The following is a 23,211-nucleotide window of genomic DNA, read 5'->3' on the forward strand; positions in this document are numbered from 1 at the left end:
TTTTTAAGTAAAAGCATGAGAAAAATTCAGGGCAATCTGAGTTAATTAAAACTAATTATTGTTATACAAAGTTTGCAAATTTTAATTTAAAAGTCGGGCCATTTTAAGCTCTTCTGTGCAAATGAACTCATTGCTCAGTGTGCTCTTGGGGCCATGATAAACTGCCTGTGAGGATTTTATAATAGTGGGTGAAGCTTGGAGAATGGAAAAAATCATCATTTTGCACCTACAAAATGCTGAATCCTTACACTGGCGACTTCGATTTACCCAAATCACAATTGTTGAAATTATTCTTCATTCCTTTTTCTTTTTGTGTTGCTATTATTGCTTTTAGTGAAGGTGTGCATGGAGGTGGATTATATTAAGATGAATTGTACTTCAGGACAATAAAGTATTATCAAAGAGGGGGCTTTGGATCCCACTGGGAATGACTGTGCTGCGTGCATGCTCTGAAGCACGAAAAGCATCGCTTAAACATCATCTCCATCCTCGCTGCCGTCTTCTTACTTCAAAGGAATCCTCAGTCCCAAGCTGACACAGTTTCCCTGACGCTCTGACTACCATCATTGATTCCCCACAAAGAGTCTTATTGGACCGCAGGGGGGAAAACAGATGTTCTTTCGGCTTCTTGTTTTGGGTCTTCTTGAGATTTCAGCTCAGTTCCTCCTATCGTTGCTGTCTGTGTGTCCCCAGGAGCCATTCTGGGACGATAGTAGGGGTTCCCAACCTTCTTTTCAGGGGACCAGCTGCCTGTGCTCCGCAGGTCAGCTCCCTCCTTGTGACCAAGCTGCCTGGTGTCCTCCCAGCAGCCACCTGGGTGGTGCCTGGGGCCTGGGAAGAGCTTGCTTCTCCCTGGCTACCTGGTGTGTAGGCGGAGGCAGCCAGAGAGACTGGGATCGAAGGGTCGCATCAGCAGGAGGAGGCAAACAGTGGCGCTGCCTGCGGAGCGGAGTGAGGGCCCAGGAGTGAGCAGCAGGCAGGAGGCCAGCAGACACCACCATGGCCGAGCCCTCTCCCGGGCCCTCCATCCAGTGCCCCCCTGTCCCAAAGACTTCCCCCTCGTGCACATCCCAGTGACCCCTCCAGCTGGTGCTCCCGTGCCCATGCCATGGGGTGTGGTGGGAGGGGTGAGTGGCAGAGCCCCCACTCCCGTGTGCTCACGGGGCGAGGCTGGCTTTGGAAGAGATGGAGATGTAAACTTTGAGTTCACATTATGCGCGGTGTGGGCGAGGCAACCTTAGCTGCAGCATTTCCCGGTGTTTCTATTTTTAAGTTGAAACCCAGGATGTTACTTGAACACAGGTTTTGCCCTTTAATTGTAAAGGAATTGGGGCTGCAGGCTGCCTGGCCGCGAGGGACAAGCGTGGGCGCTGTAGTGGCAAAGAGCAGGAAGGCGCTGCATTGTGAGGCGTCTCATACCCGAAGCCTCCTGTTTCCCGGGGCGCTGCAGGGTGCGTAGGAGTGCGGGAGACAGCCACCCTCCCGGGCAGCCGCCTGGCGTGTCGTCACTCTCCAAAATGTGGTTTTTGGCGCCTGGTTTCACCTGGCCTTGGGGAGTGGGGGGGGGGGCGGGGAGAGGCGGCCCGGGGAGGGGGGGGGGGCGGCCCCGGGCGCTCAGTACCCTCTGAGGAGGGAATAAGTAATTGAACGAGCTGGTCCACATGGAGGCGCCGAGCTGCTGAGCAGAAGCTCTTGCTGGACCCCAAATTGTTCACTTCCCCAGGAATAAGATGAGAAAGACAAAAGGGCGTATTTTCTGGATAGAAATAGATGCCTTGACTTGATTTTACAGTTTTTTTCATTATTTACAATCAGGCTGGCTGCAGACTCCCGGAGCCAGCCTGGACGTCTGTCGTGGAGCGTGACCTTGGGGCGGGGGGGAAGCACATGCTTATTGTGACCTGCGGATCAAGCGCCCTCACCCGTGTCCCGGGGAACCCGCGCTCCAGAGGCTCCCCCAGGGGAAGCCGGTGTTTGGCTGGGAGGGAGGCTGTCTCCCCGCCGGCCCAGCTGGCGCCTGGGATGTGGGTGGAGCAGAGTGGGGGCTGCACACAGGACAGGAGGTCGTGCCTGTCTAAAGCAGCTTGCCACATGAGCATTCCACGGTTACCGGCCCCCCGATTCTTAAAGACACTTGCTGTTCTCCCAGAACTTACTTTGTTCTCATTTCTCCCCTGGAAAGTGCTGAGGACACATCCTCCTCGCGGGGTAGAGGTCCCGGTGAACTCGGAGGCTTCGGGAGCTGGGACCCACAGCCCTGGGCACCTCAGGCTCAGCTCCTTGGCCTCGGTCATTGCTGGCGGGCTGGGAAAGGAGTCGGTCACCACGGAGACGGGCTATGCCCAGATGCCCTCAGCCTCCGTGGCAGTGGGTGGTGGAACCACCTCGCGCTGCCGCCTCCTCTTGGGTCCCAGAGCCTCCAGCCTCACGGGGAGGTGGTTCCCGTGATGCATCCTGTCAAGCTGAGCCTCAGAGAGGGCCCACGGGGGAGCCCCAGTGTTTCCCAGTGAAGCCCTTCTTCCTGGGTGGGCCGGGTTTTGACAGGAAGGACAGCAGATGTCTGTTACCTGGTAAACATCCTGCCTTTGTCAGAGGTAAAAAGGGGGTTTTCAGCACTTAGGTTCCAAAGACTCAGAATTCACAGGGCACCTGCTTTCTCCATCACCATGTTATTTCCCAGCATCATCTGGTTTGTGCAGGCTCCCAGCTCCTTCTGCCCGAGGCACTGGTGAGGCCTTCAGGTCTCCGTGGTCTTTGGCCACCTCCTAGCACACACCTGACATTGGCAGGTGCTGTGGAAATCCCCACACATCAGTGCATCCGTGTGCGGCCTGCGTCCCGCACTCGGTACTGGACATGCTGGAGCGGTTCGCCCGCAAGGCGCAGGCAGCAGCACGGCAGGTTCGATTCTGCCACTTGGTCCTGTGCTCTGCGTGTGTGGACCGTCTCTCTACCCGTGAGTTCCATCAACCTCCTCGGGCTCCCACAGCTTCTGAAGTTCTCCCACGGGCCATGGTCCCTGCCCTCGCCAGGCTGAAGAGTTGGCCAATGTCTGTCCCTGGTTTTTCAGCCTCCATCAACTCAGACAGGCCTGATCACTTCCTGTTGTGGCCGACTGCGATCCAAAACCACCTGGCTTCACCTACTTGAGGGGACAGTCTCCCAAATACCAGAGTTAGAATGGAAATCTGTGTTATATTCTGACAGAGGCATGCCTTTCCGTCTTGAATGTGTCATTTTGAGAACCTCTGGGGAGAACTGTTGAGGTGGCATGCATGTAACGGTAGAGTTGTAGGTTGGAAAAACACATGCTCTCTACTTAACCTTTTATGCTATGTCTTAATCCTTCCCCTGGAAGTTAACAAAGCTTCCTCTTCCTCTTGGGACTTTCAATTTAGGATGAAATTTGTTGATGCCAGAAAAAGAAGAATTATACTTGCAAATGAGCACGTTGTGGGTTGTAATAAGAATCTATGATATTGCATCCTTGGTGTTCCAAGACATCCCTGGTGATTGGCCCTCAGCCAAAAATAGGCAAGTGCCAACAGTGGCCACTGCTTTTGATTTTTGGTCCAAATAAATTACGTAGGATCAGAGTTCAGTGAAGTACAGTTTGCACACAAATGATGAGAGTGACAAGGTGTTTAAGCCGTAGTTTGGATTGGTCATTGATCTTTGACCAAAACAGACAAATGTTGCTTCTTCAGTTAGTGCTGTTTCAGACCAGCTATGTGTGAATTGTAATTTCAGTGTCATAAGGAGCGCTGTGGTCTGCCTTCTAGGTTGTTAGTTATTTTTTCTTTCCTTCTTTCACTATCTGAGCCTTTAGGCCAGTCATGGCTATTCCGTGCGGGTGGCCAAACTCACAGATGTGTTTGTCACTTTCCAACAGATTTCAGCAATGTCCCCGACATCACCACTGGCCTGAAGAGGAGTCAGACAGATGGCACACTGGACCAGGCTTCCCACAGGGAGAAGATGGAACAGACGTTCAGGGTAAGATGCTGTCCCAAATCTCACACAAGGACCCCGAGGTGGGAAAAAGAAGATGGAGTTACCCCACCCTTAGGTCCAGCAGTTGTTACAAACATTCTCCTTAAAGAAGATAGTTCCCATATATATTTGAAATGAAGCACTGACAGGAAACATTGCCTGCAGCCAGACCTACCTTCAAGCTTCTGGGAGGGTCCCACAGAGCCCCAACATGGCCATCGCCACATGAGGGCAGTTTTGACAGGAAACATAAGCTTGGGTGTTCTGAAAGTCATGTTAAATTACTATTCTATTCTTTCCTACCTTTTTTTTCAGGGGGGCGGGGGGCAGCGGGGGCGGCAAAGATCAATTATATTTTGAATGTTGTCATTTTGTTGTGGTAAAATATATGACGTAAAATGAACCACGTCCAGCATGGTCAGCGGTGAACCTGAGGGTGGGCGGTAAAGGATTAAAGAAAACAGACAAGAGAATATAGCTGGGGCCAGGTGGGACACTGTTCTCAGATGGAGAGACAGGGACACAGCCTGCAAGCTGAGTCTTTATTTTATAGTCAGATCCCACGAGGCAAAACAAGGGCGTGGTCAAGATGTTTACAATGTTCTCGAGAGTTTCGAATCTACTTAATTACATGCACCTGAGGATTCTATCAAGCTTTGTTTTGACAGCACTTGCTGCACCTCCTGCAGCCTACATCACTGAGCCACCTGGGACCACAGGCTCGGACCATAAGCTCAAGCTTACAACCATAACCTTTGGCTATAATTGTACTGGGAAGGCTCTGCCCTCCAAGCTGGGACCTGCACGTTGCTTTGCCACTAGAGGACCATGCCCTCTTACTAGTCTGAGGCTTGAACCTGTCCAAACGCGGTAGCCGCTCTCCACAGTAAAATTTGCCATCTTAACAATTTGTAAAGTGTTCACTACAGTGGTGTTAGTAAATTCACAATATTGTGCAAGTGTTACCATTTCCATAACTTGTTCATCATGACAAACAAACTTTTTACCCATTAGACAATGCCTCCGCATTCAACCCGGCACCCCAGCCCCTGGGAACCTCTGTATCCTTTCTGTCCCATTTGCCAATTCTAGGTGCCTCGTTTTTGAGTAATCATACGATATTTGTCCTTTTGTTTCGGGATTATTTCCCTTAGCATAATGCTTTCAAGGTTCATCCATGTTGTAGTGTCAGAACTTCCCTCCTTTTTATGGCTGAATAATATTCCATTGTGTGACTATACCGCATTTGTTTATCCATTCACCTGTTGGTGGGCATCTGGGTTGTTTCCACCATTTGGCTATTGTGAGTAATGCTTTGATGAACATTGGCATACAAATATCTGTTTGAATTTGTGTATTCAGTTCTTCTGGGTATGCTTCTAGGAGCGGAATTGCAGGTCATACGGTAATTCCATCTTCAGCCTTTTCAGGATTAGCCCCACAGTTTTCCCCAGTGCCACACTATTTTCCATTCCCACCAGCAAAGTCCCAGCATCCAGGTTCTCTGTACCCACACTTGTTAGAGTCCATGCTTTTCCTACATTTTTTAACTGTTCTTAGCTGTCCTTTCAGAAATGGTCTGACACCGTCACTTTTAATGCACAGTCTAGTTTTAACTGAATTTGAAATTATACCTGCATTTACATTCCTTTTGTCTTAAATGCAAAATAAGAATGGATGGAATATAAGCAATGGCCGCTGTTTAAATAAAACTTCTAGTAGGACCACAACCCCGATGGGTTTAGACTAGCACTACCAGGAGCCCGCCCCTGGGTGAGTGGCCATGTGGCACACTCTGGTGACTGGTGACAGTCACTGTAAGAAGGTGGGCCAGGTTAGAGCCCGGCAGCCTCTCCTCTGATCAGCCAGTCCCTTTCTTTTCACCTGTACGCATCCCCCATTTCCCTGTCCACCTCCAAACCCCCCTTCTCTTTCCAATTCCTCATACAAAGCAAATACTCAGCTGCCTTCCCTGGTCTGGTCATACCCCCAGGACGCAGTCTCTCTTGCTAAGCTGAAGTCATCAGCATTTTTAGTCTTACTACTCTGTTCTATCTCTGGTGAGTTACTTACTTTTGGAAATCCAGTATTGTAGCTTGTTTTCATCTCTTTTCTGTTTTGAGATAATAGACACTAGAGTAGGGGTGGGCAAACTTTTTGACTCGAGGGCCACAATGGGTTCTTAAACTGGACCGGAGGGCCAGAACAAAAGCATGGATGGAGTGTTTGTGTGAACTACTATAAATTCAAAGTAAACATCATTACATAAAAGGGTACGGTCTTTTTTTTTTTTTAGTTTTATTCATTTCAAACAGACCGGATCCGGCCCGCGGGCCGTAGTTTGCCCACGGCTGCACTAGAGCATCAAACAAATGTGTTTTGATTGCTTTCTCTTAAATATTTTATAAAAAGCAAATACTTCTGAAACACTCAGAAGCTGGTCTGTCTCTTTAAGGTCAGTGTGCCTGTGGGCCCGCCCAATGGGGCAACCTGGGGAAATCACATAACACTGTAGGGACAATGACCTCCTCTCTGTTTTAATTGGTGCAAGTTATGTGAAATTCTCTCCAGATTTTATTTGAAGAGTCAATAAAATAAATATGCCAATTACCATGTTAAGGCCGTTTCCAGCTCTTCTTCACAATATCTATCATAACAAAACAAAACTGTTACAAAATGAACATTGGAGCATCCCTTAGAAATTGAGGAGTGAAAGCTGCGGTTGAGCTGGAAACCGGGGCGATCTGAGCTTTAATTTTCATCGTTAAAATGGCTCAAGGAGGGAGCAAGTAAAACCAAAGAACATCCTGAAAAACAGTGAGAGAGAATGTTAGCATGTTAGGCTTTCACTGTCAAATCCCTCTCACGTCTAGAGCAGTTACCTCACCTTTTTCAAATTTGAAGATACCTGTCAGTCTAAGCCAGTGCATTTCAGTGCATTAGACAAATCCTAGTGACATGCCAGGCAGCCATGTCACTTAGGAAAAAAGGAAAAAAAGAGTGAGTGGTCATCCTAAGTAGCAAGTGTGATGGATAATAGGGAAAAGACCATTTTGAATTGAATTGAATTGCTCTGATATTATTATTATTATTAGCATGCTGTGATGTCAGGTTATATCTGAAAGCAGTCCTTTTCTGTTTCCCAAATGGTGATTTGGGAGCTTTGTCCTGCGTGCCCGGTGTGTGCCGGGCGTGGGTCTTTCTGGGTCGCCCCGGCGCTGCCTGGTGATGGTCTCACGATGCCCACAGGAGGTGGTCACCCCGCAGGAAGACCTGCCTCCGTGTCCCCGGCTTCCCGCTCTGGCCCTTCAGACCTACTCGGGTCATGACCTTCTTTTCCCATTAGGCCCTGCTTGACCCGGGCTGTTTGGGGTATTTCCCTCACAGAAATGTAGACTTGAGAATAAGGAAGCATTTCCCTTGAAAATCCCAGGCAGCCTGGCCGGATGGGTACAGCTGGGAGCGGGGCTTTGACAGCCCCACAATGTCGGCAAATGGTTCTTAATTGATTGCCTGCTCTCTCCGAGGGCACCCATTACTGTCACGGCTCTTTGTGCTCCCCGTCAGCCTCTCCCGGGTGGGGGGTGGGGGAGGTGGCTTTCTCCCAGTGTTGTTAGCAATTAGCTCGCACTACTGTTTGGAGTCTGAAAGGAATAAGCAATTTCTTTTTCGGCGAGGGGATTGAGGGAGTTTCTGGTTCGTTTCTGAAAACTTGGGGCGTGTGCAGCAGTCCCCACAGACACGCTGTCCTCTGCTCTCCGAGCTGGCTGCCGAGATGTGGCCCTGGCTTCTGTCCCCACCACCTGTGCCCTCACCTGGGGCCCTCCCGGAGCCGGCAGGCTCCCGGCATTAGGGGGGGACCCGGAGGCGGGGGGTGCGCCTCCCACAGCCCCGGCGCTGCCTGGAGGAAGAGCGTGGCGGCGCTAGGACGTCCTCGCGACTGTGACTTGGAAGCACATTTGGGTTTTTTTCATTGCCTGGGGATGAGAGGACGGGTGGAGAACCCTGTCTCACTCACTTCCCAGCAGCCGCCTGGAGAGGGAACCGTTTCTCCCCGAGGGAGCAGGTGTCTGAATTCTCCCTGTGGGTGCCCAGTGGGTAAGTGAACGGGGGTGCGTGCGGACCCCGGGGGGCGTGCTTGCATGGTGTTCTTTTCTGCGTCTGGAAAGTTGATTCACTCTGCAATGCCTGAAGGCTGTGATGCAGCCGAGAAGGTGAGCCTTTCTTTCCAGAAGGGCGTCTGGCAGTGCCCCGCCAGCTCTGTAGATACCTAAGGAGGAGACAGTTTCTTTGGCTACTAGTTACTTGGTGGGGCTGTCACCGTCTCTTTCCTCCTTCCAAGGAGGCACAGCTCTTTAAATTGATCTCGGAAATCTCTCTGTCCGCTTAAAATATGAAGATAGCAGGAAATCCCGGGGACATGTCAAATACTGACTCTGTAGAATGCGTTGGACAGGAGAGAGGAGCCATCCGGGGGCTGGAAACGATGCTAGGCTTTTTGTGAAATTTCCTGGGAGCGCAGCGCACAGTCGCATGGGGCTTGATGCCGTGGAAGAAAAGCCACAAACCTGAGCCGTTTACCACAAGGTAAGCAGCCTTTCCACTGAGCTACGCCCGATGAAACATTCTTCGGCTTTTTAGAGGGATTTTATGTAAGCACCTCGGGTGGCTCTGGCAGTGATTATTTTCGTAGTTTGTGGGCGTGTGTTGATGGAACAGAGAGCATCGGAAGCTGGAGATGCTCAGCGTGATCACTGCGTGTTGTGCTCTTTGCTACTGAACCAGGTTGAAGATGCATTTTGTCCCGATGACTTTTTCAAGTAGAATAAAGGGTCCTGCCCGCATGGTTATGCTTTAGTGCAAAGCACAAGCATCACTTGCATTTAAGAGTTAATGCCTGCTCACCCCCTTAGCTTAACCTTTGGCGTGTTTCTGTTTCCCGTGAATGGCTTTTAAGAGCTCACATAGCTAAGAAGCTAAAGAGAAAGAAAAAAGATTATTGGGCATTGTTCCCTGCAGCATTCTGGAGCTATACACCTTTCTTTGATGCAATACACCTTGCATTATTTCAAGCTCTGTTCGGCTGTAAGATGTTTTTGTTAAGATATAATTTACTTGTAAGTATTGGCCTTTCTATGTGGCTGCTACACTAAACATGGCATCTTTGAACGCACGTTCTCTGACACAATCCCCAGGTGAGTGAACCGAGAAAGCACCCTCAGAGCAAACCCATTGTCCCTGGAAAACGACCTGGGGTCTGACACCCTCCGGCCGTGAGAACCGTTTCCTCGGGTTGAGTTGCAGGCAGCTTTTGCTTGTAGGCACGGGTGTTATGGAAAGAACTCTTGACTTGCTGGTTGGAAACCTGAACCCATGTCCTGGTCCACCAGGTGTTCCCTGTGTGACTTGGGACAAGGTCCCCAACTCCTCTAAGCTTCTGCATCCTCAGCGATAAATAAAAATGGCAATACCACCAGCCCCGTGTTGGTCAGAGGATCGGGTGTGACTAGAAGCACAAAAAGAAGGGCTTATGAGGCTAAAAGTCCCCCCTTCCCCATGTGCCTCACACAGACACGTGTCTGAACGCTTCCCCTCTGCACATCGGGGCCTGCCTCCACCCTCTCAGCTGCCTGCTAGTCTTGTGATTGTTAATCCTCACCTGACTATATTTTAACATTGATTTTTAAAGAGAGTGGAAGGGATGGGGAGAGACAGAGAAACATCGGTTGGGCACACGCCCCAACTGGGGCCAGGGATCTAGCCTGCAACTGAGGTATGTGCCCTTGATGGGAATCAAACCCGGGACCCTTCAGTTCACAGGCCGATGCTCTAGCCACTGAGCCAAACCGGCCAGGGCACCTCCTAATCTTCTTGAGGTTAGTGTCCGTGGGCAGACCCTGCTGAGCTGTCCCGAGAGATGAAAACGACTGGCAACCTTGGCCATTGAGTCCTCTTGCTCGGTGTCGTCTGCACGAAGACAAAGCCTGCCCGCCTTCTAGCGTGGGTTCCCAGCCCTGCGCTGTGAATCGCTGACCTCGTGCAGGCTGCTCTTAGGGACTGAGTGAAGCTAGTGTGCATTAGGTGTGCCTTCCCCTGTGGCAGGAGAGGGCTGGGGAGGCTGAGACACGTTGCGGGTCTTGCAGACTTCCTGCCTTTGGACCTCGGCGGGCGCCAAGGACGCAGGCTGGATCCCAGCTGAGCTGCTGCCCCCGGCACCTGAGTGCGTTGTTCTCCTTTTCTGGCCCCGCGGTTCCCTTTGGAGGGACTGGGTGCAGGGACGGGGTGCCGGGCTGGGACGCGGCCAGTGCCCGGCTTAGTTTGCATTGGTGTCTGAAAGGCCATCTGATCTTTGTGGTCAGTGGATTTGTTCTTAATTTCCCATTTTCTGAGCTTCGGGGTGCTAGTCCTGCTCTTCCTGGTCTGTCCTGGATCCTCAGGGCTGACGCGTGGGGAGACGCCAGCTCTGCTGGGTGTGGCCGGAGGGAGCATCGCTACAGTGAGGCACACAGAGTCCTGTCTCTCTCTGTTGCTAAGGACCACTGACTCGCAGGTGGAATGAGAAATGACTAGAAGCACAAATATAAGGGCTTATGAGGCTAAAAGTCGCCCCTTCCCCATGTGCCTCACATAGACACACGTGTCTGGACACTTTCCCCTCTGCTCACCGGGGCCTGCCTCCACCCCCAGTGCCAGTGAGAACCAGAAGGGAGGAGAGAAAACCAGCTCCCAGTGCAGGTGTGGGGAGGCCCAACTGTGAGCCCAGCAGTAGCTTGGGGTGAACCCAGAGGTGAGCGCCCTGCGCCGTGGATGCCCTGGGCCGTGGATGCCCTGCGCCGTGGATGCCCTGCGCCGTGGATGCCCTGCGCCGTGGATGCCCTGCGCCGTGGATGCCCTGCGCCGTGGATGCCCTGCGCCGTGGATGCCCTGGGCCGTGGATGCCCTGCGCCGTGGCTGCCCTGCGCCGTGGATGCCCTGCGCCGTGGATGCCCTGCGCCGTGGATGCCCTGCGCCGTGGATGCCCTGCGCCGTGGATGCCCTGCGCCGTGGATGCCCTGGGCCGTGGATGCCCTGCGCCGTGGCTGCCCTGCGCCGTGGCTGCCCTGCACCATGGCCGCGTGGCCAGCAGCGTGGGAAGGGAGAGCGCTCTGTGTCCGGGGGAAGGGAGAGCGCTCTGTGTCCGGGGGAAGGAGGATGGACAGCGGGAGGGACTCTTAGGGGATCTTGCTGGTGGTGACCTCTCCCCGCTTCCTCCCAACCGTGGCTGCAGGGCAGGGTCCTCGGGGTTTAGGTTAGGCCGGGTGTGCCCCTGGACAGAGCACACTGACCAGTGGGAGGGGCTGTGGCCACTGGCAGCGTGCGGGCTGACTGGGCCCACACACAGACACCGGGGAGGGCTCAGGCGCCGGGACCACACGATCTGTGATGTTACGCAGATGGTGGCGCAGGCTTGCGTGTTCTGTGCTAATATCAAATACACGTGTGTTCGGGCAGTGGCGGCAGGGAGCCTGGGGACTGGTGTGGAAGGCGGGCTACAGGGCCTCTGCTGTGGAGGCCGGGGCAGCCGCACCCCTCCCCCGTCCTCTTCGGGTGGGGACGGTCCCCCCGACTCACACTGAAGCGGGAAGGATTCGGTCACTGAGTCCCTTTCTTCCTTTTCGCCTGGGTAACTGGCTCTCCCGCTCACGGCGCTGGTGCCCTTCTAGCTCTTTCTTCCCTCCTTCCTTCTCCACCTCCCCCTTCCTTCCTGCCTTCCTCTGGCCCCTGCTTCTCACTCTTCTCCACACTTTCCCTTTTCATCCTGTTCTTCTGGGGAAAGAGTCATCTTCGGAATCCCAGCAGGAAGAAGAAAGGAGGAAGTCATGTGGAGATGGAACCGCCCGGCTGGGCTGGGGATCAGGCTGGGGGGTTGGCTATTAATGCTTTTCTAATATGCGTTTTTTCTTTAACGTGCTAAGAGACATGGAGGAGTGTTAAATAAATAGCAACCCCCGCCTCCCCCCCCCGCCCCCCCTTAAGTGGCAAATAAATATTAGGTTGAGACCAGAAGGGACAGTATTAATGATGGTGGTTGGACATCCCTGGATTGTTGAGCACCAATCATAACACTGGTATTTTAGCATTGTGAAAAATTTTATTTTCTGTAATTAGTAATAAAAAAAAAAAAGTGATTTGGGAGGGGGTGGGGCATGAATTTAAATTTTTATTGCAAAGAAAATGTTATAGAGCTCCCTTAGGTCAAATTGACAGCTGTCGGGCAGCCAGGGGCTGGCTTAGACCTCAGTCCAGGGCCCTCACCTGGCCACCGCCCATCAGCAAACGCTGCCCCTTGTGGCTGCTCACTGCTGTCTGTCTTGAAGGAACAGCAGGCACAGCCACATTCTGGTTGTGGTTGGCCACTGTTGGGCGCCATTAATCTTTTCTCTTATCTTTGCTATTTTACCAAGACCGGGGGCTGGTGCAGCTCGTGTTCCGCTGCTTGTTCATTCATTTTCACTCAGCTAATCTCAGGAAGGCACCCTCAGGGCTCGCCCTGGCCACGCGGCTGACACTGTCATGTGAGGCCTTCACGGATTTTGTGCACTTAGAGACCGTCGTCAGAGGGAAACTGGGTACATGAAGGTGTATTCAAGTCTCAGTGTTTTGTGTTTTATGCCTTTCATTACTCAGAGCGGAGTCTCACTTCTTAAAAAATGCATTTTTTAAAAATTGATTTCAGAGAGGAAGGAAGAGGAGGAGAGAGAGATAGAAACATCGATGATGAGAGAATCATCGATCGGCTGCCTCCTGCACACCCCCCACTGGGGATGGAGTCTGCAACCCGGGCATGTGCCCTGACTGGGAATCGAACCCTGACCTCCTGGTTCATAGGTCAATGCTCAACCAGTGAGCCACACCAGCTGGGCCGGAGTCTCACTTTTTAATACAGTCCCAGCCCCACAGTGTGGCTGCTTTGACTTTAAAAAAAAAGTTGTGGAGGATTGTTCTGCGTCATATTGCAATTTCCTCTCTGGTCTCGGCTCAGAGTAGACCTGCGTGCCACTCTGTGCAGGGGCGAGGCGGCCGAGGGAGGACAGGCCGTGGGGAAGCTGCCCACGAGCCGTCACACGGGCACACGTGGGCGCGCGCACGGCCTCAGATCCCAGCCTCTACCTGCTGAGAGGAGAGGCTGGAGGTTAGTTTTGCAGCGTGGTCTCCTGCTGTCCTTGGTAACAGCATGAAGAACAGGGCCACCAGGAATGTGTGTGTCACTCACATGGGAGGCAGGAGAAGACGGAAGGTATGTGCTTCAAGCCCCCTCCCCGAATTCTGTTTTTTTTTTCTCCTTTTCATTCTTTTGTCTCGGCCTCTCCTCCTCCTCCTCCCTCAGTTTGCTTGTTCCGCTTCCCGCGCGTCCCTTCTCCTCTGTGGTTCACCTTCCTTCGCACTCTAACTCTGTGCTGCCACCTGAATTCTCCTGGGTTTGCAGAACACAGATGTCAGAGGAGGAAGTGCTGCGATGTGCAATTGCTTCCACTTCTGGCCGGGCTTTGCTGAGAAACCACAGCATTGCTTCACGTAGGGGTCCTCTTCCTACGCTTCAGGCTGCTTTGAGCTGGCCTTGGAATTCTCTAGATTCCACCCCCTTCATTCAGTCACAGGATAAAGGATAAGCAGATGCGCAGGGACTGAGGCATCGGGACGGGGCCGGCTGTGTCCGGCCCTCCTCTGGTCCTCCCCTCTGTGGCCCACGGAGGCCTTGATAAGGTGGCTTTATATAGATGCGTTTCCCAGATAGAGAGCCAGTAATCTCAGGTGAGATTTGAAAGTACTTTGTTATGTCTGGTGCTTTATTTTTTTAAAGATTTTTTTTTTTCCAAGATAGGCTTCCCCACTGGAGCTCCATTCTTGCAGAATTACATTTACAAAGACCCCAAATAATAAAAATGACCCCCTCCCCAAGGGGGTGAAAGTGTCTTCCTAAGTGAACTTTTCGTACTCTTGCTTTGCTATTCTTTGCTGCTTTTCCTGCTCTCTCTCTTTTTGGGAGGAACATTGCAAGAAAAAATGCACCATTCAACATCAGAAATATTGGGTTAAAAAACAAGTCCAGCAGTAAGTGTCCTAATAGTGTCTGTCTTGCTATTTCCCAATATTTCCAAAATATTTGTATATATTTCTAATCTATCCAAAAGTATCTCCTAAGAGAAAGCTATTATATGGCAACAGTATGTCAGTGGTGACCCAATAGAAAGACTGCTTGGACAATGGCAGAGTTACATTAAGAGCAAAGACAGACAGACGGCATCAGTCTGTGTCCCAGTGGAGCCCATCTGTGAGGGTTGGGAGACCCAAGGCTTAAGATCCAAAGGAAGACGGACCAAGCCAACCAGACGGAGCCAGCCGGGGACACAGCTCTACTACAACCCAGAAGCTGATGATCTAAGACGCCAAGTAATGTTAACAAGGAGCTGGAATGGTTTCCTGAGCCTCTTAGATCTGCTCTGGGAGCTGAGTCCTTGGTCTGCCCTGCCCTGAACCAGGTGTTGCCCTGCTGTTGGTTTTCTAGGTTAGGGACCCGGGAGCCCACCTGTTACCACCACACAGGAAAGGAAGGAGGAGTCAGCCGGGGGCAGTCTGGGCGCAGGTAGTGGGGCAGACAGGTCCGGGTCAACATGGACCTGAGCTGTTAGCACGGGTCCCCCTCTCAGGGTTCAACTGTAACGTCCTCAGTCTACAGCAGAGTCCTGCCCAGAAAGTTGGTGGCTAACAAATTTGTCCAAGCTCTAGTGACAGTCTGTCAAGAATTTGATTAGAATTGGTGTTATTGACACATTTTCTCTTCAAATAAAGCAGTGATTTTCAACCTTTTTCATCTCATGGCTTATACAAACTAATTACTAAAATTATGTGGCACACCAAAAATATGTGTTTTGCCGATCTGACCAAAAAAATAGGTGTAATTCTGATTCATTCACAGTGGATGGCTATTGTTGTATTGGTTGTCATTTTTTTATTTGACAGTCTAAGGGAAAAGAGGTTAGTGCCCCTGATTAAATAGTCAGATAATGCATGTTTTAAAAATACTTGTGGCACACCGGTTGAAAATTGCTGAAGTACAGTGACAAAGACAGAAAAATAATCTCAACTCCTAGAACATTCTAAGACTATGTAACATTAAAGACCTTTCCTGAAAAAACAAACCAAACAGTTCAATAATATGGCATCAGTGGCCAAGAATCAAGTCAAAGACATAACTCTTGAATAGAAATGCTGTGTGTAAGAAAACCGGCAGTAAGCATGGAAACCAACCAGAACGCTCGTGTTAAATGGAAACGTTCACCATTAAAGGGAGCGTAATTGTCAACACACAAGTTCAAACGAAGTGATGTGATTCTCAGAAGAAAAGCTGGTTAGAAAAAATGGAAGGAAGAGAATAACAACGAAGCTGAGACCCGACATAAATGCCTGTGGATGGAAAGTGGGTGGAGGGGAGTGAGGTAGATAAGAAGCATCATAGCTACATATGCTTTCCACCAACAGCGAGCCGGAAGACGCTGGCTTAGAGGCGTCCTTATCCAGATGAACATTTAGGATGAATGTGCAACGATATAGGTAATCACAGAAAGAATTTAAATATAGGTCTCCGTGCCCACGTCACAGGAAAAGCAAACGGAATCATCCAAAAGCAACACCAGTGAAAACTGTTAGAGAATGTAAGAGTCGTTTTTCTGAGGCCTGGATCCGAGCCGGGTGAGCTGCAGGTGTGTTTGCTTTGTTGTTGGCACAGCGGAAAGCGTGCTGCACCAAAGGGCTGATGCCTTATGTGAAGTCAGATGTCATCTGTAGTCTTTGGGAAAAGATATAAAAGTCATTTTTAAATTTATATTTTACTCACGGAAAAAATTTCAGAATAAGGTTGTATAGATTATTCTGAATTTTAATTCAGACTTCATTTCAAAGGAGAATCTTTTTTGTTCTGGGTACATCTCTGTCAGGGGTTGGTGAACTTTTCCTGTAAATACATGAGGCTCTGGCAGCCACTCAGCTCTGCATTTCAATGTGGAGGCAGCGTGGACAGCTGGCGGGTGAATGAGCACGGCCGAGTGCTAATAAAACTTTATCTGCATCAACACGTGGCAGCCTGGCTTTGGCCCTGCTCTCAGGCTCCACCCTTCCCTGACCTGTGTGTGGCAGGTGGGGTCATTGGTCTCTATGCCATGCTTCTGCATTCAGAAGTCGGGAAGATTCTGGCCCATGCCCATCTCCCTGGATGGGCAGGTAAGCCGTGTCTTTTTCTCTGGGTGAAAAATGGAAGAGAAAATGCAGGCCCTGGCACTGGATACGTAGACAGGACGAGCTGTTTTGTGTAAATTACATAAGAATGACATGGAAACATCCAACATTGTATGGGAAAGATGCCTGGGTCTGTGGAACGCTGTCCTGGCCCTGACACATCCTTGGCAGGGAGAGCATGTCTCATTCATTCCCGAATTCTCACCAAACTCGAGTTAAATAAAGCACCGAGCAGAAGGCAGGCAGCAGGCCTCATCCACGCTGGTTCCGGCTCAGCGGCTCCCTCCGAAGAGGGGCCTGTGGTCTGGGAGCCACAGGCACAGGTCCCCCCTCCCGGCACACAGCTCTGCCCAGCCTTCTTGGGCTGTGCCACTGGCACACAGGATTGCCCGCTCGGCACACGCCTGCCACCCACAGCAGTGCCCTCTGCCTGCCGAGGCTGCCTTCCCTCTAGATGTCCCCTGGCCACCGCCGCCCTCCCGCGGCCTTTGCACAGGGTTCGCCTTCTCCTTCTCTGCCCCCCATTCAGCTGCAGCCCAGCCTGCTGGCCCTCCACCCCCTCCGCCCCCTTTGTTCTCCCTGGAGCCCTGACACGTGTGGCTGAGATACTGTGCGCTCCACTTCCTGTCCTCTGTCCTTGTCACCTCCCTGCCCGTGTGAGGTTGGGGTCTCCATCTTTTGCTTCTTAGCACCGAGCACCGAGCCCCGCCTAGAGCAGGCGCCGAATGAAAAAACTGCTGAATAAATGAAATTGGATTGTTCTGGCCTCTCCTTCAGGGAACTTGGAGATGTATTCTTCTGCACTTCTAAAAATAACAGAACTTGGAAAACTGAACTCCCTGTGCAAATTATCACTGTCACGCCGGGCCTGGCGCCGTGCGGAGGCTCTGCACGCGTTGCTCCCTGATCCTCTCCAGGCCCCGGTCGGTGAGCCCCGCTTCACAGGGGAGGCCCAAGCCGGGAGGAGCGGCCCGAGCCGGGAGGAGTGGGCCCAGGCTGCTGGCGGCACTGGTGTTTCACGGGGAGGCTATGGACCTCGGGCAGCGTCCCGAAATGGATGATGCATGTGCTAGGGTCGCCGAAGGAGGTACGCGCGAGGCCGAAAGTGGTAAAGAATTATAAATGCATTACGTCATCTGGAACCCAGATGGGCCGAACCCCCAAATGACGCCAGCCCCCAGGGATGGGGAGCCGGAGGTTTTAAAGGACTCCAGGAGGGCTTTTTCGGCAGGGAACTCTCTGGGCGGGTCCAGATCCTGGGAAAGGAGAGGGGAGAGATAATGGTCTTAGCCAGTTGAGGGGAAAGAGGGGAGCCAGGCTGGCTTTGCCCCATGTTCTGCCAGATCCTGGCAGGGGTCGGCCCTGCAGAGAGCTAGATGGGTCTTGTGCCATCAGGGTCCTGCCGATGCCTCCTCGCCCCTCATCTGTACAGTCTGGGCAGGAATTAAATGTCAGCTCCCCCTCCCACCTGTCCGGCCGAAAGCAGGCACTCAACAAGTGCCCGCTCCCTTTCCTCCTGCCCCAGGTGGTGACTGAGGGGTGACTTCTTGGAATAAGCCCTACTGCTTTTTCATCAAGGAAACTGACTCAGAAATGAGTCCGTGAAGGGCCAGAACTCGGGGCTTCTGCATCATGTCTGTGCTTTTCACCCCATCCGCACACATACGTGTACAAATATCTCAGCCGAAAGTCACTATTCCTAGCAATTGCTTATCAGAGACACCCCGAATTCCACCTTCAGCAGGCCAGTGTTTGTAGCCGTCACTGAGAACGGAGGACTGAAACAGCCAGGTGAGCCTTTCAGGAGCCATCTCAAACCACATTTACAGCCACTCCTTTTAGGGCCCGGTCTCCTTTTGACCCCAAATAATCCTCACAGCGCCTGTGGGCAACAGCCCACCTGTTTGGGGCGAGGAGGCTGGGTCGCACCTGAGCACTTCACTGTGGTACCTTAGAAAGAACACTGGCCATGAAAATCTCGCCTAAACATTCCCTCTTCAAGTTCATCTTACCAGAAGTGTTTGAAAAATGAATTCTGATTTTCTAAAACGGCAAGAGACTTTATTTTTAAGATTTCGTTATTTTAACACTGCATTGTTAGGTGTGAATTTTGACATCCCAGCAAGGCAAAGCTGTCATCTCACCAGCTGCCATTTCACTTATGGTGCACTTTGTCAGATCTTATTTTATACAATATATGTGAGTTTAATATAGATTCTATAGAACTGGAAACTTTTTCAGGACTGCAGAATTATGTTGTCTGAGATTGTGGTGCAGAAATACCAGTACAGAGATTTCAAATAAGTGAGTTTTAGAGTCTGAGTATCATCATCTTGGATTGTTTAGTAGAGCACCAGACCCAAACTCAGGATCATAGGTATGGTTCTGTCTGCTTCTGCCTATCTCATGAGCTCAGTCCACACACCTTTACCTGACCATCCTTCCGTGCAGACCCTGGGACAGGGTGATCTGGCTGGAGGCAGCACCACGCTGGCGAAACCAAGCAGTGTTCGCCATGGTGATGGGTATACCAGTTGTTCTCACTTGGCTACATGTGATCATCACTTGGGAAACTTCTTTCAAATGCCCATACCTGGGGCCCTAGAGATTCTGGTTCAGTTGGTTTGGGCAGGTGTATTTTTAAGTTCCCAAACAAAGCCAGTATGTGGCGGCCAGGGTTGACAGCCACTGGAGAGGAGGAGGACAGGATTGGGGGGGGGGGGGGTTGTTACATCCCCTGGTGCTCCGTTAGGATGCTCATGTCCCGGGAGAGAAGGAAGCCCCTTGGGCTGCTCTGCCCTCTTTGGCGTTTGCTCTGTGTCACTCAGCTCTCAGGGCACGACTGAAGTGTCGGCGTTTCTTCAATAATGAATCAGAAGATTTCATTGTTTTACACGAGACATTTTGATAGATCAAGTTGCCTTGATTGGAGCCTTACGACCCACATCTGTTTTCTTGTCCTTGGACAGTTTACCCAGAATGAATGTGTTCTGACAGGTGTTAGCAGAAATGTGCTTGTGTTCACAGCCGAGGACAAAACTTAGTGGATCATGTGTGTACCAAGGAGAATCATTCATACTTACACGTGGAGCTTTTGGGGAATAAATTCTATTATATGTGTTTATTTGTCTAGCTGGAGGCTAAGTGCCTGTTTCTGGTTGGTCTGACTTTTGTACCAAGACTAGTATGAAAACAAGAGAAGCAGTTCTATTTAAAGAGCCCCAGGGCCTGGGAGCTCTCATCGCTGACACCTGCGGGGGCCTCACTCCCACTGCACCCGTGGCTTATCCTGTGGTCCTTCCTTGGAACATGCTCCTTCATGACCAAGTTACAACCCACTTCCCCACTGGAGCCTTCCCAGGCGGCTCCTTCCAGAGTGACGCTTCCGTTCGTTGAGGTGTGTGACCTTTCTCCTCTGTTCCACACGAGCTTGTGTTCGTTTCCCGGCTGCCTTGGCAAGCCTCTTGCAGAAACAGCCTTCTGTTTCTTTGGAGACTGAGCAAGCCCTCAACCCGTACCCGTGCAATTGACTGAAAGACTAGCCCGGATCAGTGTTGAGTTTTATTGCTGAGGTAGATTTCCATCCGTTGAAGACGCTGTGATGGGGGGAGGGTAGGTCAGAGGGAGAGAAGGGAGGGCAGGAGCACCCTGCTTTCTCTTCGAGGCCCTGTAGCTTCTCGGGGGCAGCTCGGATAACAAGCACTCACCGCCCACTGAGGGTGACCAGCGTGCTTGTGGAGGATATTCATGCTCTGAAATATCCAAGCAAAGAGGATGAATTCAGTGTGTATTAGGAGACGCTGGACATGTTCAGCTTCTTGCCCTAGACCAGTGGTCAGCAAACTGTGGCTCGGCAAACCGCGGCTCGCGAGCCACAGGCGGCTCTTTGGCCCCTTGAGTGTGGCTCTTGCACAAAATAACAACCACGAAGTTTCAATCTCACTGTATGTGCGCACCCACACATGGTATTTTGTGGAAGAGCCACACTCAAGGGGCTAAAGTGCCGCCTGTGGCTCGCGAGCCGTGGTTTAGACAGAGTGACAGAGATCAGGCGCGAAGCCATTGAAACCAGAGGGTTTTAGTTGAGGGACAGAAAGTTGCCGCGATAGATGGATATTAGTTATTTACATTGGGACTCAGCTGCTTTGTTAGTCAATAATATTTTCAGGGCAACAGAGGTGACAGAACGCTTACTGTCAACCAGCCTCTGAGCTGGGCTCTGGGGGGGCAATGACAGGGAAAGGCGTGGCCTGCCCTTGCCGGCTCACAGCCTGGCGGGTGCTAAGCTGGGCCGGGTAGAATGGAAAGATAAATAGGCATTTTAAATGTAATCTGATGGTGCTCCAGGCTCTGTGGAGGCAGGTAGGAGACCTTTGGGAATTTTATACCGCCAGCCGAGGGCAGGAGCATACAGTGGGTTCTCCCGGGGAAGGCCTGATTGCACTGTGTGTGAGTCTAACTAGGACCGTGCATGGAAGGTTGTTAGTCCCTGGACATCCCTGCTCCTTCCTGCCTCTCAATCTGAGATTCTGTTCCTGCTACTTGGAATGAGACTTTGGCTTCCCCAGCCCCTGGGTCTGGCTCTTGGCCCCTCTGAGGTTTCCCAGAGCCCGTTCACCCAGGTCTCCCAGGCTTGCCTGTCACCTGCTCCCTGTCTGTGCCCCGGGGGTTCTGACCCTTTCAGGTTAGGGACCTTACCTTCCTGTAAATCTGTCTCTACTCTCCTTTCTAGCTTCTACAACAGCTCAACCTTTACACTTTGCAACTTGGTGCAAGACTGCAGAGCTAATGGTTAGGTTTGAGGGCAGAACCCAAGTCCATCGAAGCATCCTAAATGTGCTAAGTCTAAATCTAACGCGCCACAGTTAGATTCTTGGCTCATTCCCATGTTTTACATGGGAGACTGAGCTGTGTCAGGCCGGCCATTGAGGGGACAGAGTGGACCAAATGGGGCTCATATTGTGCCCGTAGTGAGCCGGGACATGATCTTAGAGCAGTGGTTGTCAACCTTCCTGATGCCGCGACCCTTTAATACAGTTCCTCATGGTGTGGTGACCCCCAATTTCATTGTTACAAATTGAACATAATTAAAGCATAGTGATTAATCACAAAAACAATATGTAATTATATATGTGTTTTCCGATGGTCTTAGGCGACCCCTGTGAAAGGGTCATTTGACCACCAAAGGGGTCGGGACCCACAGGTTGAGAACCGCTGATCTTAGAGCAACCTCAATAGTATTGCAGAGAGTGAGCCTATGCCTCCTTCTCTAGCTTTCGTACTAAAGATGCACCTACTCACCAGCCCGCGACAATGACAAAGCATTAGGTGGATACTGAACGGTGCCAGCTCAGACCTTCCCTGCCGGCATCTTAAGTGATAGAGTGGTTTGCGGCGGACACAACCATCTGCCCATGAGCTTCCCAGGCGGGGATGGAGACACTGGCTGTGTCCTTGGTGGGCAGTGGATAGTAGCGGACAGTCTCCTGTACATTTCCCACTCTTGTCCCCTCGCAGAGTGCCGAACAGATCGCTGCGCTGTGTAGGAGTTTTAACGCCACCCCGGCCACCAGCATGGAAGGACCGCGGGAGGGTCAGGACCCACCTCCGAGGCCACTGGCCCGCCACCTGTCGGACGCGGATCGCCTCCGAAAAGTCATCCAGGAGTTGATGGACACAGAGAAGTCCTATGTGAAGGTAAAGGCGGGGCAGAGCATGCCGTCCTCTCTCTTCTGGTCTGTGGTGACCAATGGTATGGCGGCAGGGGTCCCCGGGTGACGCCGTCAGGACCCCACCATGCACTGGAAGTAGTGAATTGCTGCAGAGGAGGGAGGGAAGGGGGAGAGGGTGGAAATGCTTTGAGGACTCGGAAAAAATTAGATCTCGGCTCATTTGTTACCAAGGTAGCTTTCACTATGGAAACAGATGTTCCAGTTTGTGAGATCTGTGGAAAGGAGTCTGCCGGCTTAGTACCGGGGACGGAGATCACTTTAGGTCAGCAGTTCTCAACCTGTGGGTGGTGACCCCTTTGGGGGTCGAACGACCCTTTCACAGGGGTCGCCTAAGACCATTGGAAAACACATATATAATTATATTGTTTTTGTGATTAATCACTATGCTTTAATTATGTTCAATTTATAACAATGAAATTTGGGGTCACCACAACATGAGGAACTGTATTAAAGGGTCTCGGCGTTAGGAAGGTTGAGAACCACTGCTTTAGGTGATGAGGAATGAGGCACAGCTGGTTTACAGGCGACCTCTGAGACGGGCCCGCCGCCGCCTGACAGGTCCCACCACGATGTCCCCTCATCACGGGCGTTCCCACACGGCCGAGGGGGCTTTGCTGAGCCTCTTCAGAGCCCAGAGAACTCGCTTGTTTGCCTCGGAAGCCCCTAGTTAGTGTTGGAGAAACATGAAGGATACAGGGGCCGGGGAAGGCAGTTCTTTTGCTTGAAGTATTTGCCGAAGCTTTGGAACTATATTGCGCGCACTTGGTTGGCTGATTGCTGAGGGCAGCATGGCAGAGGCGGCGGGCTGAGCATGCAGGCCTGGCCCAGCCCAGTCCACCGGAATGGCCTGGGTGGGCCCTCCTTCTCCCTCCTCTGGGCTCTGAGACAGGTGTGCCCTTGTGGCAGCTTTGACGTGCAAGCCCCGAGTTACACCTCGGTATGCACACACACGGCTGTCACCTTTCTCCTGACGAACTGAGCTTCGCCTTTCACCAATGTCACTGTCGTTTTGTCTGGACTTTACCAAAGGCCCTATTCAGAGAGCTCAGGAGAATGACCCAAACCCCTTCCGTTGGTCCCATAGGGGAGAAAGGAAAGCTATAGAGATGACGTTTTCATTTCATTTCCCGTTACGTCTTGTCCCACATCTGAGGGGGGGGGGGAAGTGAGGTGAAAATCCAGGGAGTCCAGACAAGATTCTGCATCCTCCTGG

The 23,211-nt window shown here is 51.6% G+C and overlaps 1 protein-coding gene across 2 annotated transcripts in view; it reads left to right on the plus strand.

The window, feature by feature from the left end:
• Positions 1–23,211, plus strand: part of TIAM2 (TIAM Rac1 associated GEF 2) — a gene marked incomplete at its 5' end in the record, with an annotated part of 82,111 nt that overhangs the window by 44,803 nt on the left and 14,097 nt on the right. The window contains 2 exons of one of the 2 annotated variants that reach the window (XM_081093681.1): positions 3,893–3,996; positions 21,784–21,963. In XM_081093681.1, the coding sequence (XP_080949807.1) occupies positions 3,893–3,996; positions 21,784–21,963 (284 nt within the window). Of the gene's footprint in view, positions 1–3,892; positions 3,997–7,886; positions 8,092–21,783; positions 21,964–23,211 lie in introns of those variants that run through there. The other variant, XM_081093680.1, reaches the window with a different exon arrangement.

This window comes from Myotis nattereri (assembly GCF_964212035.1).
Source record: "Myotis nattereri genome assembly, chromosome: 6".
Lineage (NCBI taxonomy): Eukaryota > Metazoa > Chordata > Mammalia > Chiroptera > Vespertilionidae > Myotis > Myotis nattereri.